Here is a 17,652-nt window from a genome sequence, read left to right as displayed (position 1 = left end):
GAGTTGTCTTATTTTCATTAATAGGTAAAATTGGAAAGAGCTTGTCAAAACAAGCAATTTTCTGCTTATTAAAAATCCTCTCCATTCTTAAGAACAGGTTTTTTTTTTTTTTTTTTAAATTCGATAGTATAAAGTTTGTGCCCAAGGTAACCAGCCACCCTGTAGTCTGAGAGTGCCTGGTTACCTAGGCCGGGGGCGCTCTGAAGCCGGCCAGATCCTTCTCCTGTCCTGGAGAGGAAAAGCTGCCCCTTCTAGCACCTGGGAGAGGGCACGTTTTGGACCAGTGGTGCAACCATGCCGATGGTCCGAACAGGAGCACACTGTCCCCCTTGCCAAGGCGAGAAGGAATGTGCTCCTGAAGAAAGATGATAAGACTTAACACATTAACCACCTTATTAAAAATTAAATAAATAACAAAAGTTCTTTTTTTTTTGTTTGATTTGTTTTTAGAGACAAAATGCACAGACAAAAACATGTCTTGTCCTGCAAAAAAAAAGTATGGCTCCCAGAAATAGGCAATACAAACTAAACAAAAAAGTTTGTTATTGCGTAAAAGTAAAATTTGTAATATTAGGGTATAAACATAATGGTACTGACCCACAGAATAAAGGTAACTAGTCAACACCGTAAAAAGATGAAATTATTTATACAATTTTGCCCCACAAGAAGTTCAATAGAAAGAACAAAAAGTTGTATTTACTCCAACATGATATAATGGAAAACTACAGCGTACCCCTCTAATTAAACAAATCCTCGCACAGATCATAAAACGGTTCTTAAGATATTGCTACAGAAAAACACATTATTTTGTTCCCTTGGTGTAATAATTGTGGAAAAAAGAATAAAACAAACAGTTTTTAATACATTCTATATCGCTGCACAATGTTGCAGAATTTTAGGTTAAAACAAATCAGCAAAGCAAACTTCCTCGTTTTAAATCCTTTCTGAATTAATAAAATGTAATCAATTATTTGTATGTGCCCCAAAAATTATGCCAATAGAAAATGCAACCCTCATAAAGCTTCAAATAAAAAACACATTTATGGCTTTCAAAAAAATGCCTCCTAAAGGGCCAAAATCCTGGTTCTTGCAGCAAAATACTAGTGAAAAGTCTGCTGTGAGGAGGAGGCCAATGTATTCATCACGTGAGGGTGCACTGCAGCCACTGACAGACGTATGGGTGGGGGAAGCCCTCATATTCATCTATTGCACTCCTTGCAGTGGACTCCCTACTGGATGGAAGCTGCAAAGATTAAAGGTAACCTGTCATGAGTCTTATACCTTATAGACCATGCCCATCACCTTTTAAAGCATGTAAATGGGGTACCTACAACCCCTTTAGGTGCCCCTGCCTAACCATCTGATCCGATCGCGCTCAGCGCCTCCTCAGTCCCAGCACACATGGGCTCTTCTATCGTAATGAAAGTGGATGATGTTTCCTACATTATCATTCCCACCATGACTTCAGGCATCAGCTGAAGTCATAGTGGGAATGATAAAAATTGTGGGGTAGGGGTTATGTGTGATGGCATCAGTGTGCCCATGTCTGCATTTAGAAGGTTACTGACAAGTCTTGCCCAATGACAGCTGTGGAGGCTTCTTCTGAGTAAGGTTTTGTTCAGGCAAGGGTATAACCAAACCGTGTGCTGATCGCATGCAAAACAGTTGGCATACGTACAGTCGGCACAATGACCAATGGACCCAGCGTCAGACAGCATATTGTCCTGATGTGAAGACATATTACTGATGCTGATATAACATGGGTCCGGGCGTCTCTACATGTTCTGGTAACTTACAGTTGCGCTTTGCATTCATTGGTGGTTGACCTTCTTCCAAGTCGTCCAACATTTGTGGCATCATCTCGGCTTGGTCATGGCCTTGATCTTCTTGTTCTTGATCCTCATACTGAAGCTTCGTCTTTGGGACCTCTCTGAACAGATTAGAGAATTGCAGTAACTGGTATTTTGGTTTTGTGGCATCATCTCGGCTTGGTTATGGCCTTCATCTTCATGTTCTTGATCCTCATACTGAAGCTTCGTCCTCTCAAAACAGATTAGAGAATTGCAGTAACTGGTATTTTGGTTTTGTGGCATCATCTCGGCTTGGTTATGGCCTTCATCTTCATGTTCTTGATCTTCATACTGAAGCTTCGTCCTCTCTGAACAGATTAGAGAATTGCAGTAACTGGTATTTTGGTTTTGTGGCATCATCTCGGCTTGGTTATGGCCTTCATCTTCATGTTCTTGATCCTCATACTGAAGCTTCGTCCTCTCAAAACAGATTAGAGAATTGCAGTAACTGGTATTTTGGTTTTGTGGCATCATCTCGGCTTGGTTATGGCCTTGATCTTCATGTTCTTGTTCTTCATAATGAAGCGTAGTCTCTGGGACCTCTCTGGTAGAACAGATTAGAGAATTATATATCAAACAGGAGAAACAAAGGAGTATCTCTTTTTTTTAAAAAAATATACGTTTTTATTAGGAAAATAGATTAAAAATCACGTAGAAATCACATAGAGATCACATAAAAATGGACATGATGGACAGAAATGGCAATAAACATTCCGGGTATAAGCCACAGTAACCAAGAATTTGTCTGACACATTAATAATAGATCTAGGATAAGGAGCAAAGGTAACATAAATAGAAATGTATATGAAGAGGTTTTTTTATAGTATAGAGATTATGCACCAAGTAATCCTAAAATCTTCATGAATAAGTAACCTTACCCATTATTAGGGAACAGATCTGGCCCAGCCTGGAATGTAAAGAGCTGAAAAAATGCTGCGCTTTACATTCCGGGCTGGGCCAGATCTGTTCCCTAATAATGGGTAAGGTTACTTATTCATGAAGATCTTAGGATTACTTGGTGCATAATCTCTATACTATAAAAAAAACTCTTCATATAAATTTCTGTTTATGTTACCTTTGCTCCTTATCCTAGATCTATTATTAATGTGACAGTCATCTTGGCTCGATTATGGCCTTGATCTTCATGTTCTTGTTCTTCATACTGAAGCTTCGTCTCTGGGACTTCTCTGGTAGAACAGATTAGAGAATTGCAGGCAGTAACTTGTATTTTGGTTTAGTGGCATCATCTTGGCTCGATTATGGCCTTGATCTTCATGTTCCTGTCCTTCATACTGAAGCTTCGTCTTTGGGACCTCTCTGGTAGAACAGATTAGAGAATTGCAGTAACTTGTATTTTGGTAACGGCACAAGGAACTATTCCAATATTGGAATATTAGCGACTACTTATTTATTCAATTTCGTACATATTTTGAGCTGGAGCTTCACGATAAATACAAATTTTACTGTAAATTTGATAGTATTTTCCCAAGATACAGGAAAATTTAATCACATCACATATAGACCCTCGCCATTAGTAAGACACTAATGCACTTACATACACATTATGCATTCTCCCGCTGGAAGCCCCATGCAAACAGGCCCTGAGTTAAGAGAATAAAAAGATAATTACTGATTCAGCATTTAAAGCCATTTACTAATTACTGTAATATTTGGTTTGGAGGTGTCAGGTGCCCCCTTCCCACCACCAGATTTGGGTGCTCATAAACCACAAAGTTTATAAAACTCTCACCTGTGTGAAATAATAGGTCCATATGTGTTTTTTCAGCCTATGGGTATTTGTTTAGATTCTTATTCACTGGCAGCAAGCGGATATAGTGAGGAATTGCATACAATTTCACGCAGTCGCTAAACATTAATTATGTAAAACTATCAGCATGTCTCCGCTAACGAACTGTAATATATAAATGTCACCACAAACAAATAACACTGATTAAAAGTTTATTTTTATAAGAATAAAATCCAGAAATTGCAGTAAGCCAAATCACAAGGCGTCCTGTGACGGCAAAGGCATCTGAAAAAAATAAAATAATAACAAAAATTGTTCCTAGCAGCTAGGCTCTGTCTGCGATGCACATCCATGTAATGTCTGGGAGGGCTCAGCGCTGCTCGCTTAGGGCACGGGCACACATGGGATTTGGAGAATCTGATTACTGGGGGAGGTGGGGATCCACCAATCACGAGGATCCGGTGTCCCCTATTTAAATGAAGTGGTGTCTCGCATGCACAATGCAGCTCCGTTGAAAGTCCTATTGACTTCAAGCTGATTGGTTGTGGAGCTGCAATGCGCATGCGCGACACCAAATGCAACAAAGTGGATCGGTGAAGAGACACTTTTGACAAATACTGAGTGATTGTTGGACAATGGCCTTTAGCTAACCACATATCCCTTTCTACTGATCCAAAGCATGCTGCGCTTTCTCTAAATACTAAAATAATCCATACCAAACTCACGCGAGGGAACAAAAGCCTTAGCCGCGCAGCACGATTACAAGAAGGACCAGCATGAGCAAGACTAACACCCGGCACGTTCCCTAATCAAGGGCCTGAGAAGGGATTCTTTTTTTTGGTGCTCTTTAAATCCCTATGTCTTGCACTGCTCTACACCCAGGGTAACACTGAGCAGGAGCTCAGCCCAATGTCATCCTAGACCCTCAGCCCAGTGTCACCCTGGACCCTCAGCCCAATGTCATCCTAGACCCTCATCCCAGTGTCACCCTGGACCCTCAGCCAAATGTCACCCTGGACCCTCAGCCCAAAGTCACCCTGGACCCTCAGCCCAAAGTCACCCTGGACCCTCAGCCCAAAGTCACCCTGGACCCTCAGCCCAAAGTCACCCTGGACCCTCAGCCCAAAGTCACCCTGGACCCTCAGCCCAAAGTCACCCTGGACCCTCAGCCCAAAGTCACCCTGGACCCTCAGCCCAAAGTCACCCTGGACCCTCAGCCCAAAGTCACCCTGGACCCTCAGCCCAAAGTCACCCTGGACCCTCAGCCCAAAGTCACCCTGGACCCTCAGCCCAAAGTCACCCTGGACCCTCAGCCCAAAGTCACCCTGGACCCTCAGCCCAAAGTCACCCTGGACCCTCAGCCCAAAGTCACCCTGGACCCTCAGCCCAAAGTCACCCTGGACCCTCAGCCCAAAGTCACCCTGGACCCTCAGCCCAAAGTCACCCTGGACCCTCAGCCCAAAGTCACCCTGGACCCTCAGCCCAAAGTCACCCTGGACCCTCAGCCCAAAGTCACCCTGGACCTTCAGCCCAAAGTCACCCTGGACCCTCAGCCCAAAGTCACCCTGGACCCTCAGCCCAAAGTCACCCTGGACCCTCAGCCCAAAGTCACCCTGGACCCTCAGCCCAAAGTCACCCTGGACCCTCAGCCCAAAGTCACCCTGGACCCTCAGCCCAAAGTCACCCTGGACCCTCAGCCCAAAGTCACCCTGGACCCTCAGCCCAAAGTCACCCTGGACCCTCAGCCCAAAGTCACCCTGGACCTGTCACTTTCCATGAATATGTAATTTTTTTTCAAGGTGTAAATGCCACATTTTTCCTGAATCCGTCGTCGTTTTTCTTTACTTCCTGCGCCTCTCCATTCCTGAGATATGGCCTCCTCTTTCCTGTATGTAAATTACCAAGTGGGCATGGTCCTTTTCTCGATGACCACACCCAGTTGTTAAGACTAGAGTTATATACAGGGAACTCAGGAACCGAGAGGAGCAGGAACAAAAGAAAAACATCATTGGATTCAGGAGAACAGCGGCATTTACACCAGGTAAAATAATTACATTTTTATTGGCAAGTGACTGGTCCTGTTTAAGGGCAAAATGCCTATAGGGAAACAATGAAAATACGCTGTTTTGAACAGATTGTAATAATCAATGCAGAATACTGACCAATGGCGTTAACAGAAAATAAATCAGCGATTCTGTTCATCTGACATCAGAGATTCTCACTTCTAGCAGAAAAAGAAGAAAGTGACTTGGCAAGTGCAGAACCGCATTTGCCAGGACAGATTCACAATGCACAAAACCAACTCCTTAATAACTACTTACCTGCAGCCATAAACACCTCCGCTATCACTAGCTTGCATAAGTCGCCCCTACCCAATATATGCCAGTATACTGCACTAGATCTTACCACAAACACTTGTAAACACCATTGAGTGACAGATCGTCATCCATCATGTCTTCACTATAAAGCATTAACCCTCCATTACTCCCAGGAGGATCTAACGGACGTGCGAGGTTCTCGCCTCCCATCGATGTGATGTGAAGGTTTATTAATCACATTTCATCTGGAAACATTGTAAACAAAAGCCATGGCTGCGGGAAGGCCATGGGCAAAGATGGCATGGTCCTCTCATCTACACACACTGCCAAAATGTTAGTTGTCGCTGAGGAAGAATGCATAAGAAGAGGACGGGTATTTTTTATTTCTTGTATGATAAGATCTAGAGTTCCCAGAGGCTTGTACCTCTGTATAAAATACTGTCAGGTGTCCCCCCTCGGAGACGCTAACAAATGTATAGTTCCATCAGAGACTAATATCAGCCCCTCTTGTTCTAAAAACGAGGCCTGCAAGGAAGAAAAACCATAGAGGTTACAAAAGCTGAAGTCTGTCCATGGAGCCAGAGCAGCTCTTGATGAAGGTGCTGGGTCAGAACGAGTCTGTGTGCATCGCATGCACGGAGAGCGAGCCGGGTGATGTATGTGCTCCGGCCATTACTGAGGGGGCTGCTGTAGCTGAATCCTGCGCTCGGCAGCGGCTGCCAGCATACGCCGGCGGAGGGTGACAGAGTCCGAAACCTCGCTTTCTGATGACGTAGAGGAACCATCGTCCGAAGTTCTGTTCAGATAACGCCTGGTGGGACAACGTCAAAAGGAAAGAAAGCAATGTATATTTCTATGGATGTTGCTGCAATGTTACACTGTCCCTTTATCCTTTTTTAATTTGGAATTTGGATTTGCACACATGTAGCAAAGTGTGAACATATCACTAGCTAAAAGTTATACTCTCCCGTATGGATCAATTACTATTAAATGTAATGGAGAATTTGTCACTGACTTTACAATTTTTATGTGACACTATAAAAAATGCATCTCAAGATATACCATAAAAGGGGAATCCAAGACTTAAAAATTAATATCAATGGGCGTTCAGCTGCCACCACATTTTCACTGTTTGCTGGGCACAGCTCCTTACTTTTAGTAGCGTATGTGACTAGTATTACAGGATGGGCTGTCAAATTTTAAAGTCCTGGATTAGTCCTTTAAAGTTTTACTGCCATGAGATAGTGACGTCTTTGAGATTGACATCTACAGTACAGACCAAAAGTTTGGACACACCTGCTCATTTAAAGATTTTTCTGTATTTTCATGACTTTGAAAATTGTACATTCACACTGAAGGCATCAAAACTATGAATTAACACATGTGGAATTATATACAGTTATATGAAAAAGTTTGGGCGCCCCTATTAATCTTAAGCTTAATGTTTTCTTAAAATTGGTGTTTTTGCAACAGCTATTTCAGTTTGATATATGTAATAACTGTTGGACACAGTAATGTTTCTGCCTTGAAATGAGGTTTATTGTACTAACAGAAAATGTGCAATCTGCATTCAAACAAAATTTGACAGGTGCATAAGTATGGGCACCCTTATCATTTTCTTGTTTTAAATACTCCTACCTACTTTTTACTGACTTACTAAAGCACTTTTTTTTGTTTTGTAACCTCATTGAGCTTTGAACTTCATAGCCAGGTGTATGCAATCATGAGAAAAGCTACTTAAAGTGGGCACTTGCAAGTTGTTCTCCTGTTTGAATCTCCTCTGAAGAGTGGCATCATGGGCTCCTCAAAACAACTGTCAAATGATCTGAAAACAAAGATTATTCAACATAGTTGTTCAGGGGAAGGATACAAAAAGCTGTCTCAGAGATTTAACCTGTCAGTTTCCACTGTGAGGAACATAGTAAAGAAATGGAAGAACACAGGGACAGTTCTTGTTAAGGCCAGAAGTGGCAGGCCAAGAAAAACATCAGAAAGGCAGAGAAGAAGAATGGTGAGATCAGTCAAGGACAATCCTCAGACCACCTCCAGAGAGCTGCAGCATCAACTTGCTGCAGATGGTGTCACTGTGCATCGGTCAACTATACAACGCACTTTGCACAAGGAGAAGCTATATGGGAGAGTGATGTGAAAGAAGCCGTTTCTGCAAGCACGCCACAAACAGAGTCGGCTGAGGTATGCAAAAGCACATTTGGAGAAGCCAATTTCTTTTTGGAAGAAGGTCCTGTGGACTGATGAAACCAAGATTGAGTTGTTTGGTCATACAAAAAGGCGTTATGCATGGCGGCAAAAAAACACAGCATTCCAAGAAAAACACTTGCTACCCACAGTAAAATTTGGTGGATGTTCCATCAGGCTTTGGGGCTGTGTGGCCAATGCCGGCACCGGGAATCTTGTTAAAGTTGAGGGACGCATGGATTCCACTCAGTATCAGCAGATTCTTGACAATAATGTTCAAGAATCAGTGATAAAGTTGAAGTTACGCAGGGGATGGATCTTTCAGCAAGACAATGATCCAAAACACCGCTCCAAATCTACTCAGGCATTCATGTAGAGGAACAATTACAATGTTCTGGAATGGCCATCCCAGTCCCCAGACCTGAATATCATTGAACATCTGTGGGATCATTTGAAGAGGGCTGTCCATGCTCGGCGACCATCAAACTTAACTGAACTGGAATTGTTTTGTAAAGAGGAATGGTCAAAAATACCTTCATCCAGGATCCATGAACTCATTAAAAGCTACAGGAAGCGACTAGAGGCTGTTATTTTTGCAAAAGGAAGATCTACTAAATATTAATGTCACTTTTCTGGTGAGGTGCCCATACTTATGCACCTGTCAAATTTTGTTTGAATGCAGATTGCACATTTTCTGTTAGTACAATAAACCTCATTTCAAGGCAGAAACATTACCGTGTCCAACAGTTATTACATATATCAAACTGAAATAGCTGTTGCAAAAACACCAATTTTTATAAAACATTAAGCTTAAGATTAATAGGGGTGCCCAAACTTTTTCATATAACAGTACTTAACAAAAAAAGTGTGAAACAACTGAAAATATGTCTTATATTCTAGGTTCTTCAAAGTAACCACCTCTTGCTTTGATGACGGCTTTGCACACTCTTGGCATTCTCTTGATGAGCTTCAAGAGGTAGTTACCGGAAATGGTCTTCACTTCACAGGTGTGCCCTGTCAGGTTTAATAAGTGGGATTTCTTGCCTTATAAATGGGATAGGGAGCATCAGTTGTGTTGTGCAGAAGTTTGGTGGATACACAGCTGATAGTCCTACTGAATAGACTGTTAGATGCATCTAAGTAAAGAAAAACGAGTGGCCATCATTACTTTAAGAAATGAAGGTCAGTCAGTCCGAAAAATTGGGAAAACTTTGAAGCGCTTGATGGTTTTTGCAACTGCCCTTGGGGACACTTTCAAAGAAACTGGCTCACATGAGGAAAGCCCCAGGAAAGGAAGACCAAGAGTCACCTCTGCTTCTGAGGATAAGTTTATCCGAGTCACCAGCCTCAGAAATCGCAGGTTAACAGCAGCTCAGATTAGAGACCAGGTCAATGCCACACAGAGTTCTAGCAGCAGACACATCTCTACAACAACTGTTAAGAGGAGACTTTGTGCAGCAGGCCTTCATGGTAAAATAGCTGCTAGGAAACCACTGCTAAGGACAGGCAACAAGCAGAAGAGACTTGTTTGGGTTAAAGAACACAAGGAATGGACATTAGAACAGTGGAAATCTGTGCTTTGGTCTGATGAGTCCAAATTTGAGATCTTTGATTCCAACCACCGTGTCTTTGTGCGACACAGAAAAGGTGAACGGATGGACTCTACATGCCTGGTTCCCATCGTGAAACATGGAGGAGGAGGTGTGATGGTGTGGGGGTGCTTTGCTGGTAACACTGTTGGGGATTTATTCAAAATTGTAGGCATACTGAACCAGTATGGCTACCACAGCATCATGCAGCGGCATGCTATTCCATCCGGTTTGCATTTAGTTGGACCATCATTTATTTTTCAACAGGACAATGACCCCAAACACACCTCCAGGCTGTGTAAGGGCTATTTGACCAAGAAGGAGAGTGATGGGGTGCTACGCCAGATGACCTGGCCTCGACAGTCACCAGACCTGAACCCAATCGAGATGGTTTGGGGTGAGCTGGACCGCGGAGTGAAGGCAAAAGGGCCAACAAGTGCTAAGCATCTCTGGGAACTCCTTCAAGATTGTTGGAAGACCATTTCCGGTGACTACCTCTTGAAGCTCATCAAGAGAATGCCAAGAGTGTGCAAAGCAGTCCTCAAAGCAAAAGGTGGCTACTTTGAAGAACCTAGAATATAAGACATATTTTCAGTTGTTTCACACTTTTTTGTTAAGTATATCATTCCACATGTGTTAATTCATAGTTTTGATGCTTTCAGTGTGAATGTACAATTTTCATAGTCATGAAAATACAGAAAAATCTTTAAATGAGAAGGTGTGTCCAAACTTTTGGTCTGTACTGTATGTAATGCCAAAGGGTACTCGAATTGGCGTGCACAGACGGCCCCAGATCAAGCAAAGGTCCTGGAACTGATAGAATAGCTGATTGATGGAAAGCTGCGGACTGACCGGGCGCTCCACATGACTTAGCGTCACCTTATAGTCTACTCTTCTAATACACAGATCTAAGTGTCACCTCTGTATGGTCACACACTTAGAGATCATGTATGTGCTGATCGTCACCTCCTGGCCAGCTGCACCATGTCCTCTTTCCTTTGGCTCAGCATTCGGTGCCTTTCTTCTGCAGACTTAGAGAAACGGCTGCCTCTGGCCTCAAAGTCCTCTGCATCGGTGGGCAGTGCCTCTGCTTCCATGAAGTCTCCATATTCCTCTATACTTGGTGTCAAATTCAATGGAACCCGCTCAGTCTGAAAAAAAAAAAGGCAACAGATGCAGTAGTGTGAACAAGGCAATACACATACACCTGCTGAACACACTGAATATTACCATTACCTGCGCATCTCCGTTAGTTTCCTGTTGCTCCTCAGCATCAGGAGAGTCGTCAGGCCTGGCGTCATCAGACCTCTGTAGAACAAGCAGATACAGGGTACTTTCTCCCACAGCTTTATCACTACCATCTTTTGTGTACTTTACAGTAATCACATTGATACACCGACCTGAGTGGGAAAAGGCACTTGAATACGTCCCTCTAAAATATTGTCCGTGGTGACCTCCACGGAGCGAGTGATCTGCAGATCCTGCAACACCAGGTGATAAGGGACTTGAGGAAACATGTCTAATACCTGCCGGGCCTGTGGAGACAGGAGGAGCACACAGTTTATATCGCCTCATCATTCACACTTACATTTTCGGTGGGCACCAGATCTTTGCCCCCCACAGATACGTACCATGGCATTTAGCTGAGAGTTACTCGCTTGTGCAATTCCTAAAATGTTTGTTGTGTGCATCACTTCAACCGAGAAACTCGGCAGCCAACTTGCAAACCGTGAACCTGTAAGAGAAGTAGCTATTACAGGGTTGTTGCATCCGGTCATCAGGACGACATCTTGTGACCACAATTTCAGCAAGAAGCCGCTAAAGCAAGCAGCAGCTTTTACTATGCTGGACTCAAGTCATCCATGGATGAATCCATTTTTCCTGCAAGCAGCCTATTAAGAGGTCCGCTGGTGAGGAGCCAACCGCTGTAAATAACAAGTAATCTTACCATCAAAGTGAAAAAAGTGATTGTGATGATTGAGGCGGGGTCGCCCCTCTGTCACGGTGATCGGGATGATATTTTGATCTATGTTGTCTCTCGGCTGCTCTCCGCGAGGTCGGGTGCCATCGGCCATATTGAGTGACATTCTACAAGTCGGGCATGAAGTGTCCTGTTCCAGCCAAGAGCGGAGGCAGGAGCTGTGGGGGGGAATAAATAATAAAACCTTGCCGACTAGGCGACTAAGTGACAGGAAAGCAGCCAGGATATTTTTATATCACTCAACCCCTTTAGCCATATATCTGGCTTCTAAGAGTCTCCTCTAATGCGGAGATTAACACCTACTTGTGAAACAGGTGCCCGCAGGGGAGCTTGCGTGCAGCTTGCATTGAATCCCAGCAGATGGCGCAGTCGTCGTTATTGGCCTCTAGCTCCTCGGCCGTGGCTACTGCAAAGCTATTGGGAGTAAATAGTAACTTTATAAGGTGCAATGTCTGGAGCAGGAGAAATGCAGAGACTTGTAATGCACACGGGATCCTATAAAATATATAGATATATATATACACACACACACACACACACACACACACACACGTACAATATCAAGTCAGTTGTATCCAGAGTTACACATCATAAACAAAATGTATATTTTAAGTTTAGCTGTTATATCTTATTATGAGACTTCTGCATTTTATTATTAGGGAATTTTTTTTTAAATTCTTAAACATTAAAAAAAAACGTAAAAAAAAAAAAACTCTTGAACCTGCGATCATTTGATCACTTGTATCATATACTGTAAAACTTCAGTATTGCAATATATAGTAGTAATCAAGGTCACCTATGGAGTCCAGTCCATGGCTGGACTTCACATGAGCACCAACATGGCAGCGCCTAATCTCTTCAGTATTTCCCTGGACTGCCATATCAACTCATTAGCAACCTGCAATCAAGACTCAGGAGGCTGTTAGGCACCCGGGCAGGATAAAGCGACATAAATGTGGCTGTGGGTGATTGAGAACTACATTTAAGAGGTTAGCAGCAATCACAGCTAGCTCCGATTGCTGCTGTTACATGCCAATGCTGGCTGCTTAACACAGCCGGCATCTGCCTTTTGTGGAGCAGGCTCAGTGTCTGAGCCTGCTCCACACACCCTAACAGATATATTTGTCATTGGGTGTTAATAGGGTAAAATAATGAACCCTCCACCTCTTACCAAACAGTACATTTATCTCTGTCTGGTACTAATATGTCAGCACTTCTCTTGTGCTCTGCCAGTCTCTTTACACCCGGCCTTCTGTGATTGTCTCATTTCATGTGACCACTGCAGTCAATCAAAGGTTGCAGAGAATATCTGCTTAGGGAGAGCTAGGGGAGGTGAAGATAGTGCGTTGTATTTCTTGCCACTTTGTTTCCCACATTAGGCATTTATTACATCTTTGCTCAAAAGTAAACAGTTTATAGCACATTCACATTTAATGTTGTGGACAATAAATCGATTTAGGAAAAGGAGCTTAAAAAAGCAAAATAAACCTACTGAGCCTCCATGTTTCCGACGACCCGCAGATAATTTTTGTGCCGGCGGAGTCTACGCTGTAACTCATGGAAAAGGTGTCGTAATTGCATGAAGATAACCAGGCTTGCCATTGAAAGCCAAATGTTGCCAAATAACTAAGAAAAACAATAAAAGACAATAAGCTTTCAAGAACCGCACGTATTCCTTTATAGAAATTATAAAATGAGAAGAAAACAAGACGCTCACCAACATGTGAATATGATGCATCAGGTCCATAGAAAGGTGGCTCAGCTCCATCACAAAATCCGTGTAGTACACGTAAGTGCCTTTGCCTTCCCATGTTCCTTCGTGATTAAGGTCCCAAAGGTGGATAACGTAGCTGCAAAGAAAGATGATGGTATTTTATAGTATTTAACATAACAAGGCAGTAAAACGTATACCGTCCATTGCAAAAAGAGAAGACAACTTTCAGCATGAACAATCCTACAGATAAAAAGGTGTCTGGCAGTGACATCCACATTAGACTGACGCCGGTGAGATTGGCCGACAGTCTAATGTGCAAGGTGAGACCTCCCGATAGATTATATAGGAGGAGAGAAGGATAATAAACCATCATCAAAAATTACAGTGAAATAATTCAGCTTTACTGATGTGCAAATTAAGCTGCCCTTCTCTTTGGCAGCGCCGCCCTCCACTTCTTGATTGACAGTGCAGAGGGGACGTTACACAGCAGAGCCGGTCTCCGATGTCAACCACAGGGGGATGGCGCCGATAGGGATAAGCAGAGTGGAGCCATAGTCTGCAAGTGCATTTCCATAGCCATAAAAGCTATATTTCACCACAGGGGATGACGCCACAATAGGGGTCCTTGAGCAGGAATAATGTTACTGACAGGTTCCATTTAATGACCTACGTCATGAAATCAGATCTATGGGGGTCCGAACAGCACCGCCAACGACCAGTTTTTACCTCCGGCAGCGGACGGATGTAAAAAAAATGAGCACAGCTGACAATTCCTAGTGAGACGAATAGGAGCTGATCTGCGGTTCTCAGCACCGGCTGCTACACATTGAATGGAGCCATGCTGTTCAGCTCTGCACGAGGTTTACACCCGGTGGAGTTAACAACATCTCACCTGTGGGGTGTCAGACCCCCAAGGATCTGATTTTGCACTTATCAGATATGTATTATATACCCCCCTACTTACCGTAATACAACGTGGGCAGTTCTTGTGGTCACCAGCAAACACTACAATGAGAAAACAGGCCGGCGTTAGAGAACAGGAGGACGTGTCCTCTAAGGGTAACCCTGGCGGAGATGCCCATTGTGCACTGAATTAAGTGAATACAACATAGTAAGAAACTGTCCATGTATAATGAGTCACGTGGAGCTGCTACATGAAGGGACACAATACAATGACAAATGTAAATGTAGACCACTGAACAATGTATTGGCATGGCTGATAAATTAGGAGCTCATTGCTTTATAATGCAACTACACACAACAAAAATGTGATCAGTCATCAACACAGCGCTGCAATGCGTGTGTGCACACGGTACGTCACTGGTTATAGAGGAGCGGCAACTGGATGGGATTGGCAACACTGTGGATCAAGCTTTGGAAAAAGTTTTCCCTGCGGAGTTTAGCAAATCAGTTTTTCCATGAATGATATCTATCCATGGGAAAAGTGATAAATGTCTGATTGCTGGGGGTCCCAATGATCAGTAGAGCATAGAGGGGGCAGAATTGTGGGGCACAGAACATTCTTTTGATACAATTTCTTGGAGCCCACTGATAAGACATTTATGACATATTCTACGGCAATCTACGTCTGTCTAGCTGTTGGCAGGATTGTCCATTCATCAACTTTACGGACCAGTATCGCCAAGAACTGGAAAACCCTAAGCAATAATATAGATTTATAGCGTCAATGACACCTAGACAAATGCTATACTTACCTCAGCGGCCATGAACGCCAGCGTGTGCATCCCGTGGGCAAATCCGGCAAACACACACAGCACTGCCAAGCAGCAGCACACCCCCAGCATGGCGGAGAGAAGGACCAGCACGCGGACATGGCAGCTCATAGGGGTGGTTGGAGAGAATGACAGCTGCAAGGGGGGTAAATAAAATAAAAACGTTCATTCGGAAACAAGCACTTGTGCCATGCCCCAATCCCGGTGAGCAGGGTACGTACGTATTCAAATCGGTCTCTGCAGAGCTGCACCATGAGGTGGAGGAAGACCAAGCCTGCGAACCAGAGGAACCACAGGACCACCTCCTCCACCGTCTGCACGTTCAACACCCCGAAGATGAAGATGAACTTGTAGAAGATGAAATTCCAAAACTTGTCCTTCAGATGCTGCAAAAACAGAAAAAAAAAGGCAGTGAGGTGGTATAGACATTCACCAACGAGGACACTAGGATACCTCCACCTCGGCCATTTCTGCCAAACAGGCTATGAAGCTTACTAATGGAGTAGCTAGGTTACTAGTTAATTCTCGGACATCCCATCCCTGTACTCACCTGTCTCTCACTGACACGTAATGGACCGAACACCACATGTTGTATTAATTTAGCAACGAGCATCAGCAAGCAGCACACGGTGTTCACCAGCACCTACATGGGAGGAGAGAAACATGATGGCTACAAGTACCAAGGAGGGCTGCACTTTTACAGTCATCTTGTCATTTCAACAAATTTTGCAAAAAAAATAAAAAATGAATATAAGAAAGTTTGTAATAAATCTTATCTGAGAAAATTGCTTCTTTCTCCACTTATGAGCCACTTCTCTTTCCAAAACTGAGCGGCTGATTACAGCTGCCTTATGAAGAGTGGAAATGAGAGTGCAAAACACACACATAGACCCGTGGTGCTGATTTATAGCAGGGGTACGTGCATACTTTTCGAGCAGATGACACTTTGGGAAATCGCTAGTGGTGTGTGTCTTCGTTGCTTTGTTTTTAGAACGCTGCCTGAAGAATGATCAGGTCACTTCTTTTATCTGCTTTGTGTCTTTGCAAACATGAAGCGGTTAAAAAAAGCTCAAGACTGAACAAGTGCACAGCAAGTCGTTTTCACATAGGTTATTTTTAAGCGCTTTTTTCAGGCGGGTTTTGTGGCATGAATATGTCATATGCGTATACCCTAAGTGTTTGTTTCTGCACTCTAGAGCTGGATTCACAGCCACACTGCTCAGTATTTCTGTATAATATCCTCTATGCTGCTGCTTTTGAGACAGTAAAGCAGTAAAGTCTATGTGTGCTGTTTATGGGAGACATTATGGCATCTTGTCTACACACACCAGCTCAGAGACAACTGAAAACTAGAAAGAAAACCTGGTTCAAAAGTTGTAAAAAAAAGTATCCAAACCTGCTTGACTTGTGGTTGCAGATTGCAAATCTCAAGACTTGTCCAGCAGAGGATTTAGGCTGCGTGCCCACTATGCGTTTTTCAAGCGTTTTTGCTGCGGAATTCCCGCAGCGAAAACGCTTAAAAACGCATGGTAATACGTGCCCAATGGTCCCCTATGATAATCCGCATGTGCTGTGCACATGCTGCGGAAATTTCCGCTGCGGATCATCATTGCAGAAAAATACGCAGCATGTCCATTAATTTTGCGGACATGCAGCGTAATTGCCACCACTGACTTGCATTGAAACGCTTAATATCCGCGTGAACACATTTGAACATGTGGATATTATGCGATTCTATGTGCGGATGGTACCCGATTCTGGAGAAGAAGAGACTCTCCTCCAGACTCGGGTTACCATAGAACCTGTTAAAAAAATAATTTAAAATAAAATATAAAGATTATACTTACCTTCCGATGGCCCCCGGTCTCCTGTATGATGCGTCCGGTCTGTTGTATGGGTCACGGTGGTGTGAAAGGACCTGCCATGACGTCATTTAGTCATGTGACAGGTCATGCGACCGCTGACGTCGGCGGTTGCGTGACCTGTCACATGACTGCATGACGTCACCGCAGGTCCTTTTAGACCATCGCGAGCCATACAACAGACCGGACGGAGCAGAGAAAATACCGGTGGCAATCGGAAGGTAAGTATAATCTTTATTTTTTATTTACCATTTTTATTCTTTTTTTTAATTATTAACTTGGTCACACTATATAAATCCATGCCGGTTGCCGTTTGCATGGATTTATATAGTGTGACCAAGTTGTCAAGCACTTTTCCAAGTGATGCTAAAATCGCTTGGAAAGCGCTTGACAACCTTCATGCGGAAATGCATACAAAAAGGCTTGACAAACGCTTCTACCTGGCAGGAAAAACGCATGTAAAAACCACATGCGTTTTTCCTGCCAGGAAGATGCGGAAAAAATCTGCAGCATTTCTGCATCGTGGGCACTTAGCCTCACCGTAAGTGTCGAGCACCCCAAAAATATCCTGTGATTTATTTCTAATCCCTCATTTTACCAGCAACATTGGAGACCCCCAATGCTAAACCCTCTGTCTGGCAGCACAAGTCACGTCTTACATG

At 43.5% G+C, this 17,652-nt stretch overlaps 1 protein-coding gene across 1 annotated transcript in view; it reads right to left on the bottom strand.

Moving 5' to 3' along the window:
- Positions 1–3,797: 3,797 nt before the first annotated feature.
- The window catches only part of AMFR (autocrine motility factor receptor), a 119,607-nt gene continuing 105,752 nt past the window's right edge, over positions 3,798–17,652 (bottom strand). Inside the window, exons 2-14 of the mRNA XM_073659087.1 lie at positions 15,679–15,771; positions 15,350–15,514; positions 15,111–15,263; positions 14,360–14,400; positions 13,399–13,531; positions 13,174–13,307; positions 11,985–12,095; positions 11,649–11,839; positions 11,332–11,435; positions 11,101–11,235; positions 10,937–11,008; positions 10,667–10,851; positions 3,798–6,726 (exon numbers count right to left, since the gene is read on the bottom strand). Of these exons, the coding sequence (XP_073515188.1) occupies positions 6,588–6,726; positions 10,667–10,851; positions 10,937–11,008; positions 11,101–11,235; positions 11,332–11,435; positions 11,649–11,839; positions 11,985–12,095; positions 13,174–13,307; positions 13,399–13,531; positions 14,360–14,400; positions 15,111–15,263; positions 15,350–15,514; positions 15,679–15,771 (1,656 nt within the window). The 3' untranslated portion in view covers positions 3,798–6,587. The remainder of the gene's footprint in view (positions 6,727–10,666; positions 10,852–10,936; positions 11,009–11,100; positions 11,236–11,331; positions 11,436–11,648; positions 11,840–11,984; positions 12,096–13,173; positions 13,308–13,398; positions 13,532–14,359; positions 14,401–15,110; positions 15,264–15,349; positions 15,515–15,678; positions 15,772–17,652) is intronic.

This window comes from Phyllobates terribilis, unplaced genomic scaffold, assembly GCF_046119375.1.
Source record: "Phyllobates terribilis strain yellow unplaced genomic scaffold, ASM4611937v1 Scaffold_13__5_contigs__length_258822181, whole genome shotgun sequence".
Classification (NCBI taxonomy): Eukaryota; Metazoa; Chordata; class Amphibia; order Anura; family Dendrobatidae; genus Phyllobates; species Phyllobates terribilis.
This window is presented reverse-complemented; position numbering and strand designations above follow the sequence as displayed.